This window comes from Leptopilina heterotoma, unplaced genomic scaffold (genome assembly GCF_015476425.1).
Source record: "Leptopilina heterotoma isolate Lh14 unplaced genomic scaffold, ASM1547642v1 Lhet_108, whole genome shotgun sequence".
Taxonomy (NCBI): Eukaryota; Metazoa; Arthropoda; class Insecta; order Hymenoptera; family Figitidae; genus Leptopilina; species Leptopilina heterotoma.
Window position 1 is genome coordinate 2,044,898 of NW_025110825.1, and position 23,554 is coordinate 2,068,451.

The 23,554-nt window shown below is 22.5% G+C and overlaps 1 protein-coding gene across 3 annotated transcripts in view; it reads right to left on the minus strand.

Moving 5' to 3' along the window:
• LOC122503163 (box A-binding factor-like) overlaps positions 1-23,554 on the minus strand; it is a 118,796-nt gene that overhangs the window by 25,952 nt on the left and 69,290 nt on the right. For all 3 annotated transcript variants that reach the window (XM_043613617.1, XM_043613611.1, XM_043613623.1), the window contains exon 3: positions 20,936-21,931. In XM_043613617.1, coding sequence (XP_043469552.1) covers positions 20,936-21,931 — 996 coding nt within the window. The remainder of the gene's footprint in view (positions 1-20,935; positions 21,932-23,554) is intronic.

Below are 23,554 nucleotides of genomic sequence, written 5' to 3' on the forward strand. Positions count from 1 at the left end.
AAACCGAAAAATGTAAATCTAAATAAATAAATAAATAAATAGATAAATAAAAATATAAACAATTAAGTTAATGAATAAAAACATAAATAAGTAAATAAATAAATAAATAAGTAAATGAATAAAAATATAAATAAATAAGTAAATAAATATATAAATAGTTAATTAAATAAATAAATAAATAAGTGCTTAACTATTTAATAATACAATAATTATTAAATATTTCAGAAAAAATTGCCCCAATAAAAAAAATTCACTAGAATTGAAACAATTTTTCCAGCGTCGTTAAAAAAGAATAAAAGAAAGAAAAATACCAAAAGTGAATCACATTCAGAAGTTTCAAAAAAATTTTAAAAAGCGATAAATAATCACCTGTCGATTCATCATATATTATAAAAGTGATAAATCACTCTCTCACCTCTTTCCAAAAAAAATGAAAAAATATTTTATTGACAAACTATACGTTTCTGAATAATAAACATTTTCCTTTTTATCACCACGAAAAAATTTGTTTATTAAAACTAAAAAGAGCACAAACTTTTTTTTTAAAACAATTGTTTTGAAAAACAAGTCTATACATAAAAGTGTGTCAGGAAAATATCAAAAACTTTAGCGCGCACCTGACGTGAGACAATTGAGGTCAACAAAAAAAAAAAAAAAAACAGAAAAAATGAGTTCTGGATTCATTTGAAGCGATAAAAAGGGGTGGGAGGGAATAAGTGAAGAAGAAAAAAGAAAAGAGTTTACAACCTTGAACGAATTTGCAATGCTCGTGGAAGAAGCATATCACCAGAGTACTAGTATAGTAACGTGTTGAAAACAAGTTTGAAGTATCACGTAAAACAAACGAAAAGCAATGTATATGCTTCATGAAAATGTCAATATGAATTTGTCCTTGAACGTTCGTGAGGTAACCTGGCACGTTCCATTGTGTCGGTACGTGCCTAAAGGAACCACACTCTCTGTGCGCGCCTCTTCTCTTTAGATGATGATGATGATGATTCCTCTTGAATGCTACCGAGAGACCCACTTGTCTCTTTTCAAAGAGGCAAAACATATTTAATATACATTAAAAAAAAAGAGATGCACGCGCCTCATTAATTGTCCTCATTTATCTGGGCCAAATTCAAGTAGTGCATTTATAAGAGGAAAAGAATTTAATCGTTTTTCTTCTTTCCAGGAAAATCTTTAAATTCTCTTTTCTTTTTTCTTTCTTCAGTTTTTATTCAAAAAATCTCCATCAGTACTCTCTAAATTTGAATTAGTAAAATTTTTAACTGATTCAAATTTAGAGATTCAGATTAAGAAGCAAAAAGTCAGTCACTATTTGAAATAGTAATATTTCTACTGACAATTAGTTAAAAGTAACTGATTGTCAGTTAAAACCATGCTTTTTAACTATATGATTCAAAATTAAGAGAGTATAGAGTTGTTTGTAAATTCTGAACTAGTCACTTTTGAGTAAAGAAATCACTCAAAAGAAAAATAAGATTCTTTATTAATTGAATTAGTAAACGTTTTGACTAATTTTTAGTCCAAAACTACTAATTTCTAGTCAAAAACTACTAATTTCTAGTCAAAAACTACTAATTTTTAGTCAAAAACTTTTGAGTAAAGAAAATTACTCAAAAGGAAAATAAAATTCTTTATTAATTGAAATTAGTAAACGTTTTGACTAATTTTTAGTCCAAAACTACTAACTTTTAGTCAAAAACTACCAATTGTTAGTTAATAATTCATTTCTAAAGACAATTATTTTAATTAGTAAGGTATGCTAAATTTTTTAGTATAGTCTTAACAAAAAAATTAGTAGTTGTCTACTACCAATTAGTAGTTTTTGACTAAAAATTAGTCAAAATGATAATTAATTTATTTAATAAACAATTCTTCTTTTCCTACTTTATTAGTCAAAAGTGACAAATTCAGATTTACTCTCTAATTTTGAATTAGTAATTTTTAACTAATTTAACAGCAACCATTCGTTTATTAAATGAATTAGTAATAGTACTGATTAATTGTTAGTCAAAAATCAATAATTCCTTAGTAAATCTATAATTTTTATGTTGAATGACTAAATCATTAGTAGATTTATGTTTACAAAATATATTACCAATTTTTTTTTTATAGTCCAATTTGACTATTGAAGTCAAGTTTTTTTTACTAATAATTAGACATTTTTAGATTTTTACTAATTGAAATTTGTCCGAATCGTTCACTGTTTTACTGTTAATTAGTAATTTTCTACTAATTTAGATTTAGAGAGTAGATGACTTAATTATATAGTCCAATTTAACTATTTCTTTAGTTATTTTTTTTACGAATAATTAGTTATTTTCTACTAGTAATTTATTATTTTCTACTAGTAATTTATTATTTTCTACTAATATTCAGTTATTTTTGAGAAATTATTAGATATTTTCTAATAACAATTAGATATTTTTCATCAATAATCAGTTAAATAATAATTAAAATTAATGAGCTAATTTTTTAAAACAAAAAATTAGTTATTTTCTACTAAAAATTATATATAGTTTTTAGTAGCAATCAATTGTTTTCTATTACCAATCATAGTTACTTTCCACTAGCAATTAATTATTTTCTACTATTAATAATATTCTACTATAGAAATTAATGATTTTCCACTAGCAATTAATTATTTTCTACTGTTAGTAATTTTCTACTAGAAATTTATTATTTTCTATTATTAGTAATTTTTTACTACAGAAATTAATTATTTTCCACTAGAAATTATTAATTTTCTACGATTAGTAATTTTCAACTAGAAATTAATTGTTTTCCAGTATTAGTAATTTTCTACTAGAAATTAATTATTTTATGTTAACAGTTTGGTATTTTCATCTATGAATTAATTATTTTCAACAACTAGTTAGTTATTTCCCAGCAATAGTCAATTATTTACTACTAACAATTAGTTATTCAGTAATAAATAATTATTTTCTACTAAATTATTTAAATAATTTTCTACCAGCAATTATTTTCTACTAATAATTATTATTTATTTTTTACTAGCAATTATTTTCTTCTGACGTTTTTTATTTTTCAACAATAATTACTAAATTTCTACTAACGATTAGTTATTTTTAAGCTAAGTAGTTATTTCACAGCAATAATTACTTATTTTCTAATACAAATTAGTTATTTTTCAATAATAATTTCATTTTTTTAATGGAAATTAATTATTTTCTGCTAATAATTATTTATTTTTTACAAGCAATTAGTTATTTTTCAGCAATAATTATTTATTTTCTAACAAAAATTAGTTATTTTTAGCAATAATTAGATATTTTTTATTGACGCGATTAATTGTTTTCTACAGAAAATTAGTCATAATATTTTCTACTAGCAATCAATTATTTTCTATTTACAATTAGATATTTTCCACTAGCAATTAATGATTTTCTACTAAAAATTAGTTATCTTTCAGCAATAATTAATTATTATTTAATACAAAATTTTTTTTTTTTGCATAAAATTCATTTTTTAGTAGAGAATAATTATTTTCCTGTAACAATTAGTTCATTTTTTACTAACAATTAGTTATTTACTATCAGCAATTAGTTACTTTTTTTTTTTTTTGCTAAAAATTATCAATTTTTTACCAAACATTTTCTCGAAATTCTACTGCGAAAATCTTTCTCCTAAACAATTGCAAGTTTTTCAAAATATTTAATTTAAAAAGTCCTCGCGAAAAACATATTATGATAATTAAAAAATCAATGGTAGCAAAAGTTAATAGACAAATTTAAATAAATATGAAATAAATAAGAAAAATTGCTTTTGGGACTTAATTCATGTTTGTCAACCTTGAGTGATTTATGATGAAAAAAGAATGAATCACTCTAAATGTATATCATTCGCAAGGTTTATTTATTATTTTTTTTCTTTTTAAATTTGTGAATATGCATTTATTATGAATGACGAATAGGAAACAATGAAAATAGTTACACTTGCATTCTTATATGTGCGTATTATTCTTAACAAAAGGCATATTTAATTAATATTTTTAATTATTCCATTTTCAAATTGTACCAAAATTTTTTGCAAAAAGGAAAAACTTTGCACGGAGAGAAAATAAGTATTCAATTTTGAAAAAGTATTTTACAATTTGGAGAAAAAATACGACAAAGCAAAATTTTGATGTAAAAAAACTTTATTAAATACTAAGAAATACTAAGAAAAATAATTAATTTTTTTTAAATTAATTTTTTTTTTAAATCTCGTTTAGTTTTTATCCAAAAAAAAGGTCAAATTACATTCGAATTAAATAAAAAGCAAAATCAAAATTTTATCACAGTTTTTCTGCGGATATCAAATTGAGGCAAAAAGCGAATCAAAAACGTATTGCTTCAAGCAACGTTTTTGATTTGTTTTTTGCCTCAATTTGATATCCACAGAAAAATTGTGATTGCAAAACTACAGTTATTTTTTTTAAAAAATTAATTTTCACCCAAAAATAAGTAAAATTTAATTCGAATTGAAAAAAAATCACAGACTATATAGAGGAATAAAAAACAATAAAAGTCTAATTGCATATTACGGTTTCCTATACACGCAATTGTTTTCTGATGTTGGCACTTTGAGCTACTTGTGAATGAATTAGCGGTTTTCTCTGTCTCGGATATGTCTCGTTCTCTTGTATAATGTATATTGTATATAAAAAGAAAAGAAAAGAGAGGAAAAAAAAAGTTATTTCTCAATGGAATGAACTGGTACCCGGTCAAGTTTCTTGACTATAAGACCAAGACACTTAAGTACCACACGTGTTAAATGTTACACGATTCTACGCACGAGTGTTTTACTTGTTCAACTATATTCCTTATTTTACTTTGCCTGGAAACTTGTAACCGCACATATATGCATACTTTGTTCAATGGTATCAGGAAAGAAAGCAAAATAACAATGCGCGCACGCGTTCCGCTATTAGTTTCTTTCCGTTGTGTGTTTATGTGCCTTTTAAATAAAAAAAACAACAAAAAAATAACAACGAAGAAAGCAAAAAGAAGAACTAAATAGAAAAGCAAAAAAAAAATTTTTTTTTTAAATGAAAAAATAAAAACAAAAAAAAAAAAATTAAAAACAAAAAAGAGTAAAAGAAAAAATAAAAACAGAAAAGTACAAAGCAAAAAACTAAAAAAAAAAAAAAGGAAAATAGAAAAGCAAAAAGAACTAAAAAAGAAAAAAACAAAAGAAAAAAAGAAGAAATTAAAGAAAAGTAAAAAATGAAAACGAGAACAAATAGGACAAAACAAAAGAAACAATAAAATGAACAAAAAAAAATAAAAGAAACAAAATGATTCAAAAAAAGCAAAGTAAAAAATAATTAATTGTACAACAATCAGCATTTTTTACTCTCTAATTTTGAATCAGCAAAAATGTTTACTAATTTGAATTAGTGACTGACTTTTTACTTTTGTATTAATAGATTTTACTAATAAATTAATAGAAATTACTATTTATTCATAAAATGTACTGTTTCAAAAGCAAAAAGTAGAAAAATAACCAAAATTAGTAGAAATTACTATTTGTTAGTCAAATTTACTAATTCAAAAAGCAAAAAATAGTAAAAAACAAAAATTAATAAAAATCACAAATTACTGTTTATTAGTAAAATTTACTAATTCGAAAGCAAAAAGTCAGTCATTAATTCAAATTACTAAATTAGTAAAATTTGCTTTTAAATAAGTAAATTTTATGTACTAATCAATAGTATAATTTCTAATAATTTACTAGAAAAATTTACTCAAAAGAAAAAAGTCGTAAAAAAATAAATAATTAGTAGAGATTATTATTTATTAGTAAAATTTACTAATTCAAAAGCAAAAAGAAGTAAAAAACAAAAATTAATAGAAATTACTATTTGTTCAAAAGCAAAAAGTAGTAAAAAAAAACAGAAATTAGTAGAAATTATTATTATTTATTAGTAAAATTTAATAATTTAAAAGCAAAAAGTAGTAGAAAAAAACAAAAATTATAGTATTTATGAAATAAATTATCTATATTTATGAATAAAATTTACTAATTTTAAGGCAAAAAGTATTAAAAAACACAAAGTTAATGGAAATTACTATTTATTAGTAAAATTTACTAATTTAAAAGCAAATAGTAGTAAAAAAACACAAAAATTAGTAGAAATTACTATTTATTAATAAAATTTACTACTTCAAAAACAAAAATTAATAGAAATTACTATTTATTAGTAAAATTTACTAATTTAAAAGCAAAAAGTAGTAAAAAACACAAAAATTAGCAGAAATTACTATTTATTAATAAAATTTACTACTTCAAAAACAAAAATTAATAGAAATTACTATTTATTAGTAAAATTTACTAATTTTGAGGCAAAAAGTATTAAAAAACACAAAGTTAATGGAAATTACTATTTATTAGTAAAATTTACTAACTTTAAAGCAAAAAGTAGTAATAAAACACAAAAATTAATAGAAATTACTATTTATTAGTAAAATTTCCTATTTCAAAAGCAAAAAGTAGTAAAAAACACAAAAATTAGTAGAAATTACTATTAATTAGAATAATTTCCTATTTCAAAAACAAGAAGTCAGTCATAAATTCAAATTACTAAAGATTTTTACTAATTCAAATTTAGAAAGTACTATATTAATAAAGTAAAAAATCTAAAGTCTTCAATATTTACGCATTTATGCTTTGTAACTTTTAAAATTATTTCCAGAGTAAACTTTTCTGCGTTCGAAGTAACAAAAAAAAATAAAATAATAAATAATAAAAGAAATAAATAAAATAATATTTAATAAATAAAATATTGTTAAATAATTAACAAAAAATTATAATAAATAAAGAACAAAATAAGAAATAATAAAAATTGCGATACAGAAATGTCTGAAATTTTAGGGTTTTTACTTAAAAAAAAAGGTATAGTAAAAGTTGCTTTATTTTTTTTTCTTTGCCTGTAAACTTGAATTTGTAAAATTTTTCTTGATTCAAATTTAGAAAATCTATTTATTAATTACCGCTTATTGCTTTTGTTAAATGGAAAATAAATAAATAATAATATGAATTGTTGAAATGAATTAAAACGAATTTAAGCAAATTGAAACGAAAAATTAAATAATAAAATTAATTAAATAATAAAATTAACTAAATAATAAAAATTAACTAAAAAAATGAAATTAATAAAAAAACAGGTTTAGTACATAATTCCGAGTAGTAAGAAAGTATAATTATTGACGAGAACGAAGCAAAAAAAAGAAAAAAAGAAATAGTTTTCAAATGACAGAAGCAGGTATTTGATTAGGTCCTTTAGCTTGAATCGAGAGAGTAAGAGAGAAAGAAACATTAGCTTATTTATGCATGAGTGTAAATGAGCGCGTATATTTTCATTTGTATGAACGTGTTATATGTATATAGCTCAATAGCGACCTCAAGTTTCTTCTGAGAAGCTGCACGAGAATTGTTTAGAAATTCTTCTTCCTGTGTTTGCGCCCTTCGACACTTGATACAAATTATTAAGTCTCATTTTCCATCAAACTCTTTTGCTCTTTCTTTTTCTCCAACCCAACAATTTATGAGGAAATAAATCACACACTCGTCTATGAAAAAAAATAAATAAATAAAAAAAAGTAAATATAATAAATTATAATTATATCGAGTGACGTATTAAAAAAAGGCGTTAAAAATTAGGAGGAAAAATTTCAATTCTTTTTGAGTAACTTAAAATTTTAAAAATAAAAATATACATTTTTTTTATAAAAATAAAAAATAAATATTAACTAATAAGTTAATAACAGTAATAATAATTATAATAAATATTATCATAAATTTACCTCTATTTTTATTATTTTATTTTTATTTAACAATAATACAAAATAAATAGTAATAATAATTATTATTATTGAATTAAATATTTTTACAAGACAAAATTATTTAATCAATATTAATTAATTAATTATTATTATTACTTTATTACTATGAATTCGCCTTCATTTTTAATATTGTATTATTATTTAATAATAATCATAATAATAATAATAATAATAATAATAATAATAATAATAATAATAATAATAATAATAATAATAATAATAATAATAATAATAATAATAATAATAATAATAATAATAATAATAATAATAATAATAATAATCATAATAACAATTAAAATCTAAAAATAGTAATTATTATCATTAATATTATTCTATGTATTATTATTATCATCTTGATTATTCTAATTTCCGGTAATTCTGTAGAAACAAAATATACAAAACAAAGAGAAAATTTTTCTAAAAAGAAAATATTTTTTCTATTAAAAAATTGTTTTTTTACGGAAAAATATAATTTTTTTTTCAATATAGAGGAAATTGCAAATCAACTTTTTAAGAGGTTCTTCACATCTAGAGAGAAGAAATGCATTATTCGCGAAATCGAATATCCTATGCGAACATGACAACGGGGTTATAGCCCTGTGACTGTCATATAATCTCAATCTTCAACTGATAAGGTATACTTCTCACGATGCCGAAGCAAAAAAAAAAAAAATGACTTCAAAAAAGTAATAAACGTCATAAAAAAAATAGTACGTATTAAATATACTTCTTTTCCCTTCTATTTAGCTATAAATCGATAATTTTTCTATAAAAAATTTTATTGGAATTTTTTTTTATATAAAATTCCAAAAAAAATTCAAAAAAAAATATATTATTATTATAATAAAATAATATTGCGATATATATGTATATATATTAAGTTTAATCAGCGAGGACAAATATTTAGTTTTTAAAAGATATATAATATAAAAAAAATGTACTTCCGTTGAATATATCGATATACTGATATAACCTTCATTTTTTATTTACCCATCATTTGAAACTCAAGACTTTCGTATAAAAAAAAAGTCGTGTACACTTAAAAAAAAGTGTAAAAAAATTATCTCAACATAAAAATCGAAAATTTTTCAATATTTTGAACTACAAAAATATTTACGATTGAGTTATTCTAAAATTGACTGTAAAACATTTTTTTAATAATTCTGAAATTAAAAATAACTCTGAATTAAAATTTTCCAATTTAAAAATTTTAAAAATCAATTTTAAAATCAAAATTTCTTAATTTTCAAATTAAAAATAGCTGAAAATTAAAATTAATCAGTTCTGAATGTCAAATAATTAATTTTTAAAATGAAATTACTGAATTTTGAAATTAAAAATAACTCTGAAATTAAAATTAACTTTAAAATTAAAATTACCTAATTTTAATTGTAAGAATTAGTTGTAATTATTCGTTTCAATAATGTTAGAGAAAAATATTCTAAAATTAGTCCTATTTCAGAATATTTGAATCTTTACCATTTTAGAATAAAAAAAATTTTTTTATCTTATTTTTCTTGTCAACGGAATATACATTTTATATACTTTCTATTCTTCATATATTAATTAATCAAAAAAGGTTATCAACTCTGATATATTTGAATGCTAACCCCATGTATGTGGCTTGTTACATAATCTGGGAATGACATTAAAAATCTCAAACTATGACTATTTTAAATATTTTCTCGATAAAATTATATAATTCTCAAAATTTTTTTTTCAAAATTAACCCAAATATTCAATTTTAAACTAATTTTAATTTCAAGTGTACTTTTTAAACATTTAAAAAATGTAAACAAAAAAATTTTAGTAAATTTTAACAAAATCGTATATTTTACCAAATTTTATTTTTATTTTATTTTTAAATATTAAAAAATTAGAATCAAATTTTGTTGCTTCACTGAAAAAAATATATTTGATTCAAATAAACTATACTTGTCTATTATCAAAAAATATTTATTTCTATCAAATAATTTTTATTTAAGTCCACAAATGGTATTTGCTTCAAATACTGAAATTATGGGCATAAAAAAATTGAATTAATAAATCAAATTAAGAAAGAAAGAATTCTTTCTTTCTTTATTGATTGATTTATTTATTTTTATTTTTTTTGATTTATTTAAATCAAATTAATAAAGAAAATAAATAAAGAAAGAATTTTTTCTTTCTTTATTTTATTTATTATTTTATTTATTTAAAGAAAGAAAATAAATAAAAAAATAAAAAAGTAAATAATCAATTAGTATACAATGGAATAAATAAAAAATAAGTAATAAGTAAAAATCACTAATGAAAAATGAATCCAAAAAATTCAAAAAAGAAAAAAGAGCGCTTTAAAATAAAAACCAGATTAAGAAACAAATTTTAAAAAAATGTAAATAAAAACGGATCACATCTGAGAAGAAGCAGACAATATTCTCCAAGCTAATAATTACTATAATCAAGAGTGCAAAATTTAATCAACATTCATCCCCCATTAAATACGCCCACACATATATCTTCCATTTATATCAATAAATTAATAATCATAACTCACTACATTTCGTGACACTCTCTCTTTTTTTCTCTCGACAAAATCTCTTCCGTTGGAAAAAAAATAAATATTTCGCCAAAAAAGAAAAAGTTGACGGAATAAAATATTAAATTTGAAAAGAAAAAATTTCTATAAAAACATTAGCAAAAATGAAAAAAAAAAATTAAAGAACGGTCCCGTATCTGTCACCGGATGAATCGGCACTGAAGATGTAGAAATATAACAGACAACGCAGGCGCAAGCGAATGATGCAGAGGGCCACGAAGAAGGTGGCCAGGATTACAGTTCTCCTCCTACTTCAATAATAACTACTCAAGTGTCTTAAACCCCCCTCCCCCCCTTCTTCTCTACTCCTCTACTTTCCCCCCCTCATCGTCATCCTTATGTTGTTCGTTTTTATAAAAAAAAAATAATAATATATCTACACAACTTTCATCCTTTCTCTTCGTAATTACAAATAAAGAACGAAATTAATTAATTAGACAATTAAAAAAAAAATTGTTTCAACAAATAAAAAGAAGAAAATAATTGTTTAAACAAATAGAAAGAAGAAAACAATTGTTTAAACAAATAAAAAAGAAAATTAATTTTTTCGACAAATAAAAAGAAGAAATTAATTGTTTAGAGGAATAAAAAGAAGAAATAAGTTGTTTCGAGAAATAAAAAGAAGAAATAAGTTGTTTAGACAATAAATAGAAGAAACGAATTATTTAGACAAATAAAAAAATTGTTTGGACAAATAAAAAACATACTGGTTTAAAAAAATAGAGAAAGAAATTAATTGTTCAGATGAATAAAAAGAAACTAATTATGTTTAGACATATAAAAAGAAGAAATTGGTTGTTAAAACAAATAGAGAAAAAAATTAATTGTTTAGACAAATAAAAAGAAGAAATTAATTATTTAAACAAATAGAAAAATAAATCCTTTGGTTGGATAAATAAAAAAATAATTACTTGTTTAAACAAATAGAGAAAGAAATTAATAATTTAGACAAATAAAAAAACAAATTAGTTGTTTAAACAAATAGAAAAAACTAATTGTTTAAACAAATAAAAAGAAATTAATTGTTCAAACGAGTAAAAAAATTAATTGTCTAAACAAATAAAGAAGGAAACTAATTGTTTTAAAAAAATTAAATAATTGTCCCAACAAATAAAAAAACTTATTATTTAAACAAATAAAAAAGAAATTAATTTTTTTAACAAATTAAAAAAGGAAAATATTTGTTTAAACAAATAAAATAACTTAATTGTTTAAACAAACAGAAAGAGAAATGAACTATTTAAACAAATTAATTTAAATTAATTAAACAAATTAATTTAAATTAATTAAAAATATTAATTAATTTAAACAAAAAAAAAAAAAGAAAAAGAATACACTCCATAAAAGTCAGCTGCTTGCAGTTTCCTAAAATGTGTCCCCTATCCCCCACCCCTCAACTAAAAATTGTTCCGCGCCAAGAATTCCGGACATGTAAGTACCCCACTCTCTTTTTTTACCGAGTCGAGCAGAAAAAAAAAGAATTTACTTTAATTATTTTTCTTCGCTTTGTTACACGTAAATACACAAATATTATAAATATACATCTGTCCACGTGTGTTTCTTTAATATCGAGTTGGTCACGCACTAATCTTTATGAAGAAAAAAATAAAAATTTATACATTTTTCTTCAATGTCCATATATGTTTATTTATATGACAAAAAAAATGAAAAACAATTTACAAACTCGAGAAATGAATGTGTATAAAAAAAATTATTATTTTTGTAAAATAAATATTTTTTTCAATATATGTTTAGAAATTTATATTTAGAAGCAAATAAAAATAAAAAGCGCAGCTTTTTTTTCTTTCTATTTCAAAGAAATTTAATTTGTTTAAACTATTTTCGTTTTTGCATTTTTCTTCTTTAAAGAAATTTAATTTGTTTAAACAATTAATTTCCTTTTTTATTTATTTAAAAAGTATTTTTGCAAAAAGTATTTGCATTTTTTCTTCTTTAAAAAAATTTAATTTGTTTAAACAATTAATTTTCTTTTTTATTTCTTTAAAAAGTTTATTTTAAGAAACGATTTTGAAAAAAAAAAAGAAATAAATTATTTTAAAAAATTTAATTGCTATAACATTAAGAGGAAGATAAATTTTGAGAATTAAGAAAAGTTCTAAGCTTTCAATTTTTAATGAAAACGTAAGTTTTCATTAAAAATTGAAAGCTTTGAACTTTTCTTAATTCTCAAAATTTCGCCTCTCTTGGAACTTTCTTTTTGGAAAACTTTATAGAAGTTTCGTTTTCATTTAAAATTGAAAACTTAAAAAAAAATTTTTCACTGCACTGTTAGAAATGTTCTGAATATTCCGATAAAATTCAGATACAAATGTAACAAAATTTTCCAAATGATGGTACTGAAAGCATTTATAAGTTACGTTTGCTTGAAATTTACTACACGTTTCTTATGATTTCTAAATGTTACTCAAAATTCAAAATTTTTAGTAAAAATCCTTAATGAGTAACGGAATTCTAACTTCAGTCACACTAAAATCAATAACTATTAAGGAAATTTAATGAAATGTAACTGAAAATTTGGGAATAGTTTCAAAAAGTATAAAGAGTAACTGAAAATTACGAAACTGTAACAAAATTTTCAGTTACCACAGCTGAATTAAGATGCGCACAATTACTTTCGCGCCGCTTGGGTCTGTTGCAGGAAATACATAACTGAAAATGCCCTTCGAAAAAGTGGTTGTGCGTAAAAAATGTTTTATTGTATAAAGTATTTAAATAAGTAAAGAAGGGTTATAAATTATTCTTAAAGTGTCATAAGTGATCATTCTTGGGATTAAAAAGTTGAAGCATATTTCCACAACTAAAAAGTATGTACAAAATCTGTTTTTATTCATGCTCCATTACACGTATTAGATATTTTTGAAGAAAAATCGTCCTGCAGAATGGAATGTCCATGCTAGGAACCAGTACCGTAACTATGATGAGCTTATTGATATTCAGAGCAATCAAAGTTATGATACTTTTGATACTTTATTAATAAATGAATGATTAATATTATTTGATTGAATAAATAGTTTTGTGCATAAAAAGTAAGAAATAAATATTATTTATATTATTTACCAGTTGTTTTTTGATCGAATTTATTTATAAGCCATAAATAAATAATTTTTAAACAATAACATTATTATTAAATATTTTTAAGTTTAAATAATTTTTTACTGCAAATCTAGTGGAATAGAAAAAATTGTAAAACAAACTTAGAAATAATGAAGTTATAGGTATACATATTAAAGTATACTTTGTATTTTAATGTAAATTATGTTCGCTATCACTGATGAGTGTCATTAAAAATATTGTTTCAGTTTTATTCAGTTCTGATTATTAAGCAATATGTGACATTTTAGTTACATATTATTGTTTAATAATCAAAACTGAAGAAAACGGTAGCAAAATTTTTAGGAAAAATAAAAAAATTCAAGCTATGACATGTTATGAAAAATTATGAAACTAAACAAAAATTTTGGAAAGAAGCAACAGCAAGTTCAAGTTGTAACGTGATACAAAAATTTAATTCTTTTTAAAAATTCATGCTGTAATACTTTTAATACTCAATTATTATCAAAAATTTTAACTGAAATTCATTTTGAAATAAATTTTTATTAAAAAATTCTACGAGAACTCAATTATTTAAATACAAAAATAAATAATTTATTGAATTTTCTTAAAATTTAATTCTTATAAGGAACTTTATCAAAATTTATTAAAATTGAATTCTTCTGAAAAATTTCAATAAATTCTGAAAAATTCCAATTTTTCGAATCTGTAACATATTTTTCAAGGTATGTAACGGAAGCATTATTCTATTGCGTGTTCCAGAAATTTAAGAAATTGTAACATAATTTCCAAAATAAGCAACTGAAGTTTTCTGCAGTTACGTGTTCTAGAAATTTACGAGATTGTAACATAATTTCCAAAATAAGCAACTGAAGTTTTCTGCAGTTACGTGTTCCAGAAATTTACGAGATTGTAACATAATTTCCAAAATAAGCAACTGAAGTTTTCTGCAGTTACGTGTTTCGTAAAATTACGAAACTGTAACAAAATTTTCAGTGACCTGTGATTAAAGATTTATGCAGTCACATGGTTCTGGAAATTATGAAACGTTTCAAAATTTTACGTAAAACGTAACTGCAGAAAACTTCAGTTGCTTTTTTCTGAAAATTCCAACAAAAATTTCTAACAGTGTGCAAAAAAAAAAGAGAGAAAATTAGATTTCAACTTTAGGATTATTTTCAAAAAAAAATTCTTTTTAATACAGAAGAGAAAATTAAAGAAAAATCTCATTAAATTGAAATTAGAAAATAAGTGTACGTGCTTAAATATAAATACGATTTAATTATTGAAAAATCATTACCGACGCAGGATAAAAATTTTTAAAAAGGAAAAATTTCACCTCCGACACTGCTTCTTCATTATTAATATTTTACTAATAAATTAAAAAATTTAAATTTATTATTCAAAATTAAAAATTTCCTTTTAATTTAAAAACATTTCAATATTTTTCTAAATGTATGAGAATTTTAATAAAATCTTTATTGATTAATTAAATTTCTATTGTATGTATTTTTTTATTAATGTTAATTTATAATATAAGTTAATTATTAATAAAAAAAATAATATGATCTAACTAATTAATTTTCAATTTAAATAATAAATATTTTAATGAAAGTTTTATAATTATTTGACGCATTCCTTTTATTATTTATTATTATTTCAAATTAAATTTATTAAATAATAAAAAATCTTCTTTTTATTTGTCTAAACAATTAGTTATTAAATTAATTATTTATTATAAATATTTTGAATATTATAAATAAATAAAATATTAAAAAATTAATTATTTAAATAAATTAAAAAAAACAATAATAATTAATTTTGTAGAATAAAAATTCAAAACCTACAAAAAACGTTTCACGAAAAAAATTCAAAAATACAGTTTTGAAAAAATTTGTGACACCCTTTCGGTCTAGTTTCGATGACAGATTTCAAACTGATTTTATTTTCTCCAAAAGGTATATTTGATTTTCATACATAAATACCTCATTATTCTTGACCTCATATATGTTTTTTTCCATTTTCTGTTTATAATAGAATGTTTTCGTTATGTCTATTGATTTTTTTCTCCCACGAATATAAATATATTTATATTATGTGCAAAAACGAAAACACAGAAAAACGAGAAATTCAAGTGTATAAATGTGGAAAAAAATGTAAATTCCATAAACCCATTCAAAATTAATTTATCTCGGAAATTTTCAAATTGTATATATGAATAGACAAATTTCAGGCGCCAGATACTCTTAATTTTTACACCGTTTTTCATTTGTGTTTTGACTGCCTTTTAATAAATTTTAGCATGAAATTTAATTACCCTGATATTATGATATACAGAAGTATGTATAGAATTTTTTTTCAAATTTTAAATACCCATTCAAAATGGTAACAAAAAAAATAAATAAATAGAAACAAATTGAAAAAATACAGTAAAAATAAAAAACATTAAAAAGTAATAAATAGAAACAAATTGAAAAAATACAGAAAAAATAAATAACATTAAAAATAATACATAGAAAAAAATAGAAAAAATGCAGTAAAAAATAAAAAACATTAAAAATAATAATAAATAGAAACAAATTGAAAAAATACAGAAAAAATAAAAAACATTGCAAAAATAGAATAGAAAATAAAAAAAATAAATAATAAAAAGAATTAATTAAATATAAAACTTCCATTAAATAATTAGTATATAAATTAAAAATTATGCTTTTTTTCTTTTGATTCTTCTGTTTTAGGGCAGAAATAATAAATAATAAAAAAATCATTAAAATCTTCAAAAAATGAAAACAGTGTGAAAAAATTGATGACAAAAAAAATATTTAGTTCCCCCCCTCCCCCATTTTCCTAATGGCTCAGTAATATAATGCCTCAAGTTTCGCGCGTGAAACAATAAACAGAAAAACACACTTTGTTTTTTTCAGAGAATTGTTAGTATAGGCTATTTTCAAGTGGGCATCATTTCCATCGGCGGTTTTTCATAAACGTTTTCTTATTTATTTGCGCCAAGTTTCCGTGTGCGCGCCCTTAAGCTTGTAGGCAAATATTTCTATTTCTTCATCACTTTTTTTAAGTTGAGGGTGTTTTCTGTATATGAGCGGCATCTCTTTCAAAAAAAAAACCCCAACAAAGTTATATTCTCTGTTTTAACTTTTAAAGAAATACAAATTTCTTTCCGAAAACCATTTTCTCACTTTTTCTTTTTTTTATTTCTTTTATAATTATTTTTTTTATTATAAATATATGTTTTACTCCCTAAATTTGAATTAGTCAAAATTTTTAGTAACTTGAATTTAATGACTGAATTTTTGTTTTTGAATTAGAAAATTTTTGCTAATAAATAGTAATTTCCACTAATATTTGTTTTTTACTATTTTTTGTTTTTGAAATAGGAAATTTCTAAAATATTATTATTATTATTAATATTTCTAAATAGGAAATTTTTACTAATAAATAGTAATTTCTACTATTTATTATTAGTAAAATTTACTAACTCAAAAGCAAAAAGTAGTAAAAAAATGTAGTAGAAATTACTATTTATTAGTAAATTTTACTAATTTAAAAGCAAAAGTTCAGTCACTAATTCAAATTAGTAAAAATTTGACTTAATTTAATTTACTTAAACAAAAATATCTATATTTCAATGAATGAAAAATATCTCTCGTTGATTAATATATATCGTTGTATAATAAACACCGCAGATATATATTAGTTAATGAAAAATAATCAGAGTAATAATTCTAAATATATTACAGAAAAAAATATATATAAAATATGTTGTACAAATATAAGATTACAACAATATATATTATATGTATGTGCAAGATAAGTTGTACGATTTTGTCTACTTTCCATAATCGAAAATTAAACTACTTAACAATTAAAATTTCGATTATACAAATCGACTTACACGACTGATATATTGGCATTTATTTACACATTTTATCATTGCAAATTATGATAAAAAGACAGTCACCTGCTGGATATTACATTGTGAATATTATATTTGTACTTTCAAATTTTATATATATTATTTTTAACTATAGTATTAGAAAGTTTCCGAAAAAATTTAATTTGCTTTTTTCAATTTTTCTCATGAAGAAGAGAATATATTTTCAATTCAATTTAAAAGAACTTAAAACCAAAAATATATTTTTTTAAATTATATTAATATATATTAATTAATTTGTTAATATATCTTAATGTATTATTAATAATATTTAAGCTAAAAAAGTAAAAAAAAATTTTACAGGAAATTCTGTTTGTATTAACAAATGAAAATAAATTATTTTAAACAACCTTGAAGTTATAAACGTAAAAACAATTTTTAAATGTAATATTAATTAACTGTAGAAAATCAATTATATTTTTATAGAAGATCATTACTAAACACAAGACTAGAGTCATCAGTGTATAATTGTTTTACTACGACAGGCCACTTGTGGGCATTTTTTAAAAAATTTATTATTATTATTTTTCTCCTAAAGTTAATTATTTTTTAAAACCAAAAATTTTTATTTCTCTATAAATTCAACGATTTGATAATAATATATTTCTTATTATTCCTACATTGAAAAAAAATTAATTGATTCAAATATTCCTATTATATCAAATTTAAATGGCATGCTCAAATGAATATTTATACTTGAATCAAGTAAATTTTCATTTAAATAGAATAAAAATTATATTTGAGCCAATAATTGCGATAAATAATAAAAAAATACCATTTAATTAACTTAAATAAAAATTATTTGATAGAAATAAATTTTTTTTCAGTGCAATTTGTTAAAATTATTTTAATATTGTAGAATTTTTTTTAAAATTATCAACGAAAATATAAGTATAATAATGAAAATAATAAATGAGTAACAACAATTGCTGAAGATAAACAACAATTGTTAGTAACATTAAAATTGCCAAGAATAGTAATAATAATAATAATAATAATAATAATTCCCACGAATAATAAAAATAATAATAATAATAATAATTACGATAAAGAATAGTAATAATAATAATAATAATAATAATAATAATAATAATAATAATAATAATAATAATAAAAATAATAATTACGATAATTTTATATTTTAATAATTTTACTTAAAGAAAACCAAATAGTAATTAACGTGAATAGTAATAATAGTAATAGGAGTAATAATATAAATATCAACAATAATAATAATTTAATAAATAATAATAAAAACTAATAATAATCGCCATAATTATTATTTTTAACTGCAATAGTTAATAAATATAAATCATTATTATCTAATTAATAAATACTACAATTATTATTATTATTAACCAATTATTGCCAAAAGTATCAACTCTATTCTAAGCATTCACAATAAATTGACGTTTACTTTACTAAACAAAAAAAAAAATAAGTAAATTTTACTAAAAAAAAAGGTTTAAATTTTAATAAAAAAAGTAAGTAAAAACCTATTTTTTCATAATTTTGAATCTTAACGAAATTTAATTAAGAAATCAGTATAAAAATTTAATGAATTAAATGAAATTTTAAAGAAAAAAATTGTGCTAATATATAAAAAAAAATCTCACAGAATTATAGAATATTATAATATATTCCACGTAAATTTTTTTTTCTCTTCTCCATTAGATTACCAATGAAAATTTTCTCCATTCAAAAAAGATTAAACATCAATATAGAAATTAGAGTACAGATCATTAGAGAGTCATTAGAAGGAAAAATTTCTCAAATATTTCTCGAAGCAACCAATTTAAAAGTATATATATATAATAAAACAATTTTTATTTTGCGGAGACAAAAATGAAAGTTTTTCAACGCGCATTTAATGAAATTTAAAAATTCCAGTCATTTTAAAATTGCATTAAAATAAAAAATTTATTAAATAGTTTTTTATTTTTTTAATTTATATTTATTTTACTCAATTACGAAAAATTACCAAAATTAATTAATTAAAATTACCTACAAACAAATTATACTTTTTAGCCCATATTTACTTAATTCTTTCAATAAATTTTTATTTATTTAATAATTTACCATTTATTTAATAATTCAAATTAGAAAAATTCATTCAATCGATTCAATTGACATTTTAACAATTAATTAATTTCACAAATAATACAATAATAAAAAAATTCGCTATCAATTTTTATCGCAATAAATTAGTCCCTTGTAAATAAATAAATGCTGAAAAAAATAATTTTCCACTCTTCACTATAATAAACTTTGATAATTATTCTCTACTAGAATTGAATTAATTTATCTAATTAATTATCATCTCAAAAAAAATTTAAGATAACGATAAAAATCCAGTAAGAATTAACTTTAAAAAATCATTTTTGTTTAAAAAAGCGAACAATTGGTGAAATTTTACTTAAAAATCAATCAAATTTAGGCTCCTTATTAGAAATTTTGAAAACTTTTAGAAAACAGAAATTTTCACAAGAAAACATACGAAATAAGTATAGAATAATCGAGAAAAATTTTTTCCATGTGCGGTTTATCTAAATTATAGTAAAATTTTTGAGTTAAAAATTACTCCAAGAGAAGTCACCAACGAAAAAGTTTCAAAGAACAATTTCTTTTACTTTACAGATTATACTGTCACAAAATATTGGTGATGGTTTCAAATTTTAACTCCAAAATATGTATTAGCGAAAGAAAATTTACTATAAGAGTAAATTTAACTCCAGAATGTAGTCAAAGAAAATTTACTAAAAGAGTAAATTCAACTCCAAAATGTAGCGAAAGAAAATTTACCGAAAGAGTAAATTTACCTCCAAAATTCAGCAAAAGAAAATTTACCGAAAGAGTAAATTTAACTCGAAAATGTAGCGAAATAATTCTCACTGAAAGATTAAATTTATCTCCAAAATGTATAGTCAAAGAAAATTTACTGAAAGAGTAAATTTAACTCCAAAATATGTAGCGAAAGAAAATTTACTGAAAGAGTAAATTTAACTCCAAAATGTAGCGAAATAAAATTTACCGAAAGATTAAATTTGATTCCAAAATGTAGCGAAAGAAAAAATTCCGATGGAATTAAACGTTTATTGACACGGTAAAAAATTTGGAGTAAATGGCATCGAGAGTAAAACATTTCGAGTTAAAAATAATCAAGTTTAATTTACCTATACTAATCTACTCGAAACAGGAGTGAAACAGAAAGAATTAATCATTAACACCCTATTGATAAGTCATTTGTAGTTACATTTGGTGAGTTTCAAAAAAGGAGTAAAATTTTAACTTTTTTCCGTCACAAGACCACAATCCTTAAATCAAAAATTCAAAATTTAGCTGCAATTCCCATTTGGGCACAATTACAAAAAATAAACCACCAAATTGTCAACAAAATAACGTTCAGTCAAAATTTATCTGCAATTCCCATTTGATCACAATTCCAAAAACAAAAACAAAAAAAAAATTAAGCGAACTAACCTTGCGAGTCCCGGCGAATGCGGCGTGGACGGTCCTTGATCATGCTCCTGATGATGATGATGTGATGCTCCCGTCGGATGTGCTCCATACAAAGAATCAATATAAATATGCTCGGTAGTCACTCGTCCCGAATCTTGAAGACCTTGACTGGTTTGCACTGAAGAAAGTGGTGGTTGCATTGTCGTCAAATGCGTGAGTGATTGAATACGACCTTGATCATTGGGACTGTATCCGTCATCCTGCACGTGACGATGTGGCGACAATCCCTGATCGTCATGTGGACTTCGACTCGAACCTGGTGAACTGCCAGCGCGAACAACTTGTGGCGAAACACCGCCACTATTCCCAGTGACATTTGCACCACGAATTTGATGTTGCAAATAGGGATCATCGTGAAGAACGTCCTCAAGATGTTGCGAATGATGATGATGATGATGCTCGTCAGCTCCATTACTTCCACTACCAGCACTCGCTCCAGTTGATGTTAAATTTGGAAAAAGATTTCCAAGGGAATATTCCCCTCTGATTGGTGCACGCATTGCAGCAACAATATTCACTCTCTCGTCATCATCATCTTGATTATGATGATCGTCAATTTGTCGTGAATGATTATTAAGATCGTGATTATTTTCATTGAGATGATGATGTTGATGTTGTTGTTGTTGATGATGATGATGATGATGCTCGGTTGCCGGTGAGAGCGTCTCAATCCCGTATCGATGCATCGTTGAATGTGGCATGTGACTGGCAAGGCGATTCCCTTCCGACGGGACGGAGACCTCCGTCGGGTGCCGGCTATCCCCTCCCGCAGGAACCGGAATTTCTCCCGCCCCAAGTTGCACGTACTGCTGTCCGATGTGCTCTTCGTGTTGATGCGAGGATTGTTGTTGGTGGGGGGGATGATTGTGTTGAGAGACCTGTTGCTGCTGCTGTTGCTGCTCCTCCTCCCTTAAATTATCCCCTTGATATGAACTCTCACTTTGTGTTAAGAACGTCCTATAATTAAGACAGAAAAAAAATTATCTCATCTATTATCGCCTGTTATGTATATCACCTAAGATCAGATTATTACTTATCGCAGGTGTTAATCCCTGCCATAAGTTATGATTTAACTATACAACTACTACTGCAATTATGGTGAATATGTCAACTTCCGAGTTTATAACTAAAGTTATTAAACTAAAGTTTGTTACTCAATTTGTTACTAACAATGATGGGGCAAAAATATTTTTATGCTACAAATGCTACTCGAACATATGTTTTATTTGTGAAATGGGTTGAAAATCTAAGTTAGAAGCGTAGGTCAGGAAAAAAAAGTTGTAGACAGGGGAAAAAAGACTCTCGCAACCGCTTACGCGCCTGCGCGAGACTTTTTTCCCCTGTCTACAGCTTTTTTTCCCTGACGTCACTTAACCTATTATGCACATTTCGTGTTCTACTTCATCCACAATAAACGAGCTTTTCGAGCATTTTGGGTAAAGCTAGCAGCTACTTTTAATCTTTGTATTGTTAACAAGCTGTACTTCCTAACAACATATAAGTAATATTATAGCAGTTACTTTTAATCCTCAAGTATAACATTAGGAGATTGCTCCCTAACAACAAAGTAACATTAGCAGTTACTTTTAATCAACAAGTAACATTAGGAGATTGCATCTTAACAAGTAACATTAGGAGTTACTTCCTAACAACAAGTAACATTAGATAATAATTGTTAACGTTGCTTGTTGATAAACATTATTTTTAAAAGTTACTTTTAATCAACAAGTAAAGTTATAGGAATTATGATTTTAATCAATAAAATTAACAAAAATTGTTAACGTTGCTTCTTGATAAGAAGTATATTTTTAAAAAGTTACTTTTTATCAACAAGTAAAGTTTCAGCAATTAATGCTTTTAATCAAATTATACCGTATAATTAATGAGCAAGATTATCAGTTATACTTTCAAATTTTTAATTATAATTTTCACCTTTACTTTGCAACAATAAATAAGAATATTGTTAACGGATACTTCCTGTGGCAAAAAGTAACTTTATCAACCAGTAAAGTTAACAGAAGTTTTTAATTAATAATAAGTAATGTGATTAGCAGTACTTAAGTAAAATTTACGAATTTAATAGTTTTTGCTTTTGAATTTGTAAATTTTACTAATAAATAGTCATTTCTATTAATTTTGTTTTTTTTACTACTTTTTGCTTTTGAATTAGTAAATTTTACTAATTTTTGTTTTTTTATAATAATTAATTAATAGAAATTACTATTATTTATTATTAAAATTTACTAATTCAAAAGCAAAGTGTAGTAGAAAAAAATTAGTAGAAATTACTATTTACTAGTAACATTTACTAATTCAAGAGCAAAAAAATTAGTAGACATTACTATTTATTAATAAAATGTATTAATTCTAAAGAAAAAGTAGTAAAAAAACAAAAATTAGTAAAAATTACTATATATTTATTAGTAAAATTTACTAATTCAAAAGCAAAAAGTATTTAAAAAACAAAAATTTATAAAAATTACTATATTTATTAGTAAAATTTACTAATTTAAAAGCCAAAAATGGTAAAAAAACAAAAAATTAGTAGAAGTTATACTATTTATTAGTAAAATTTACTAA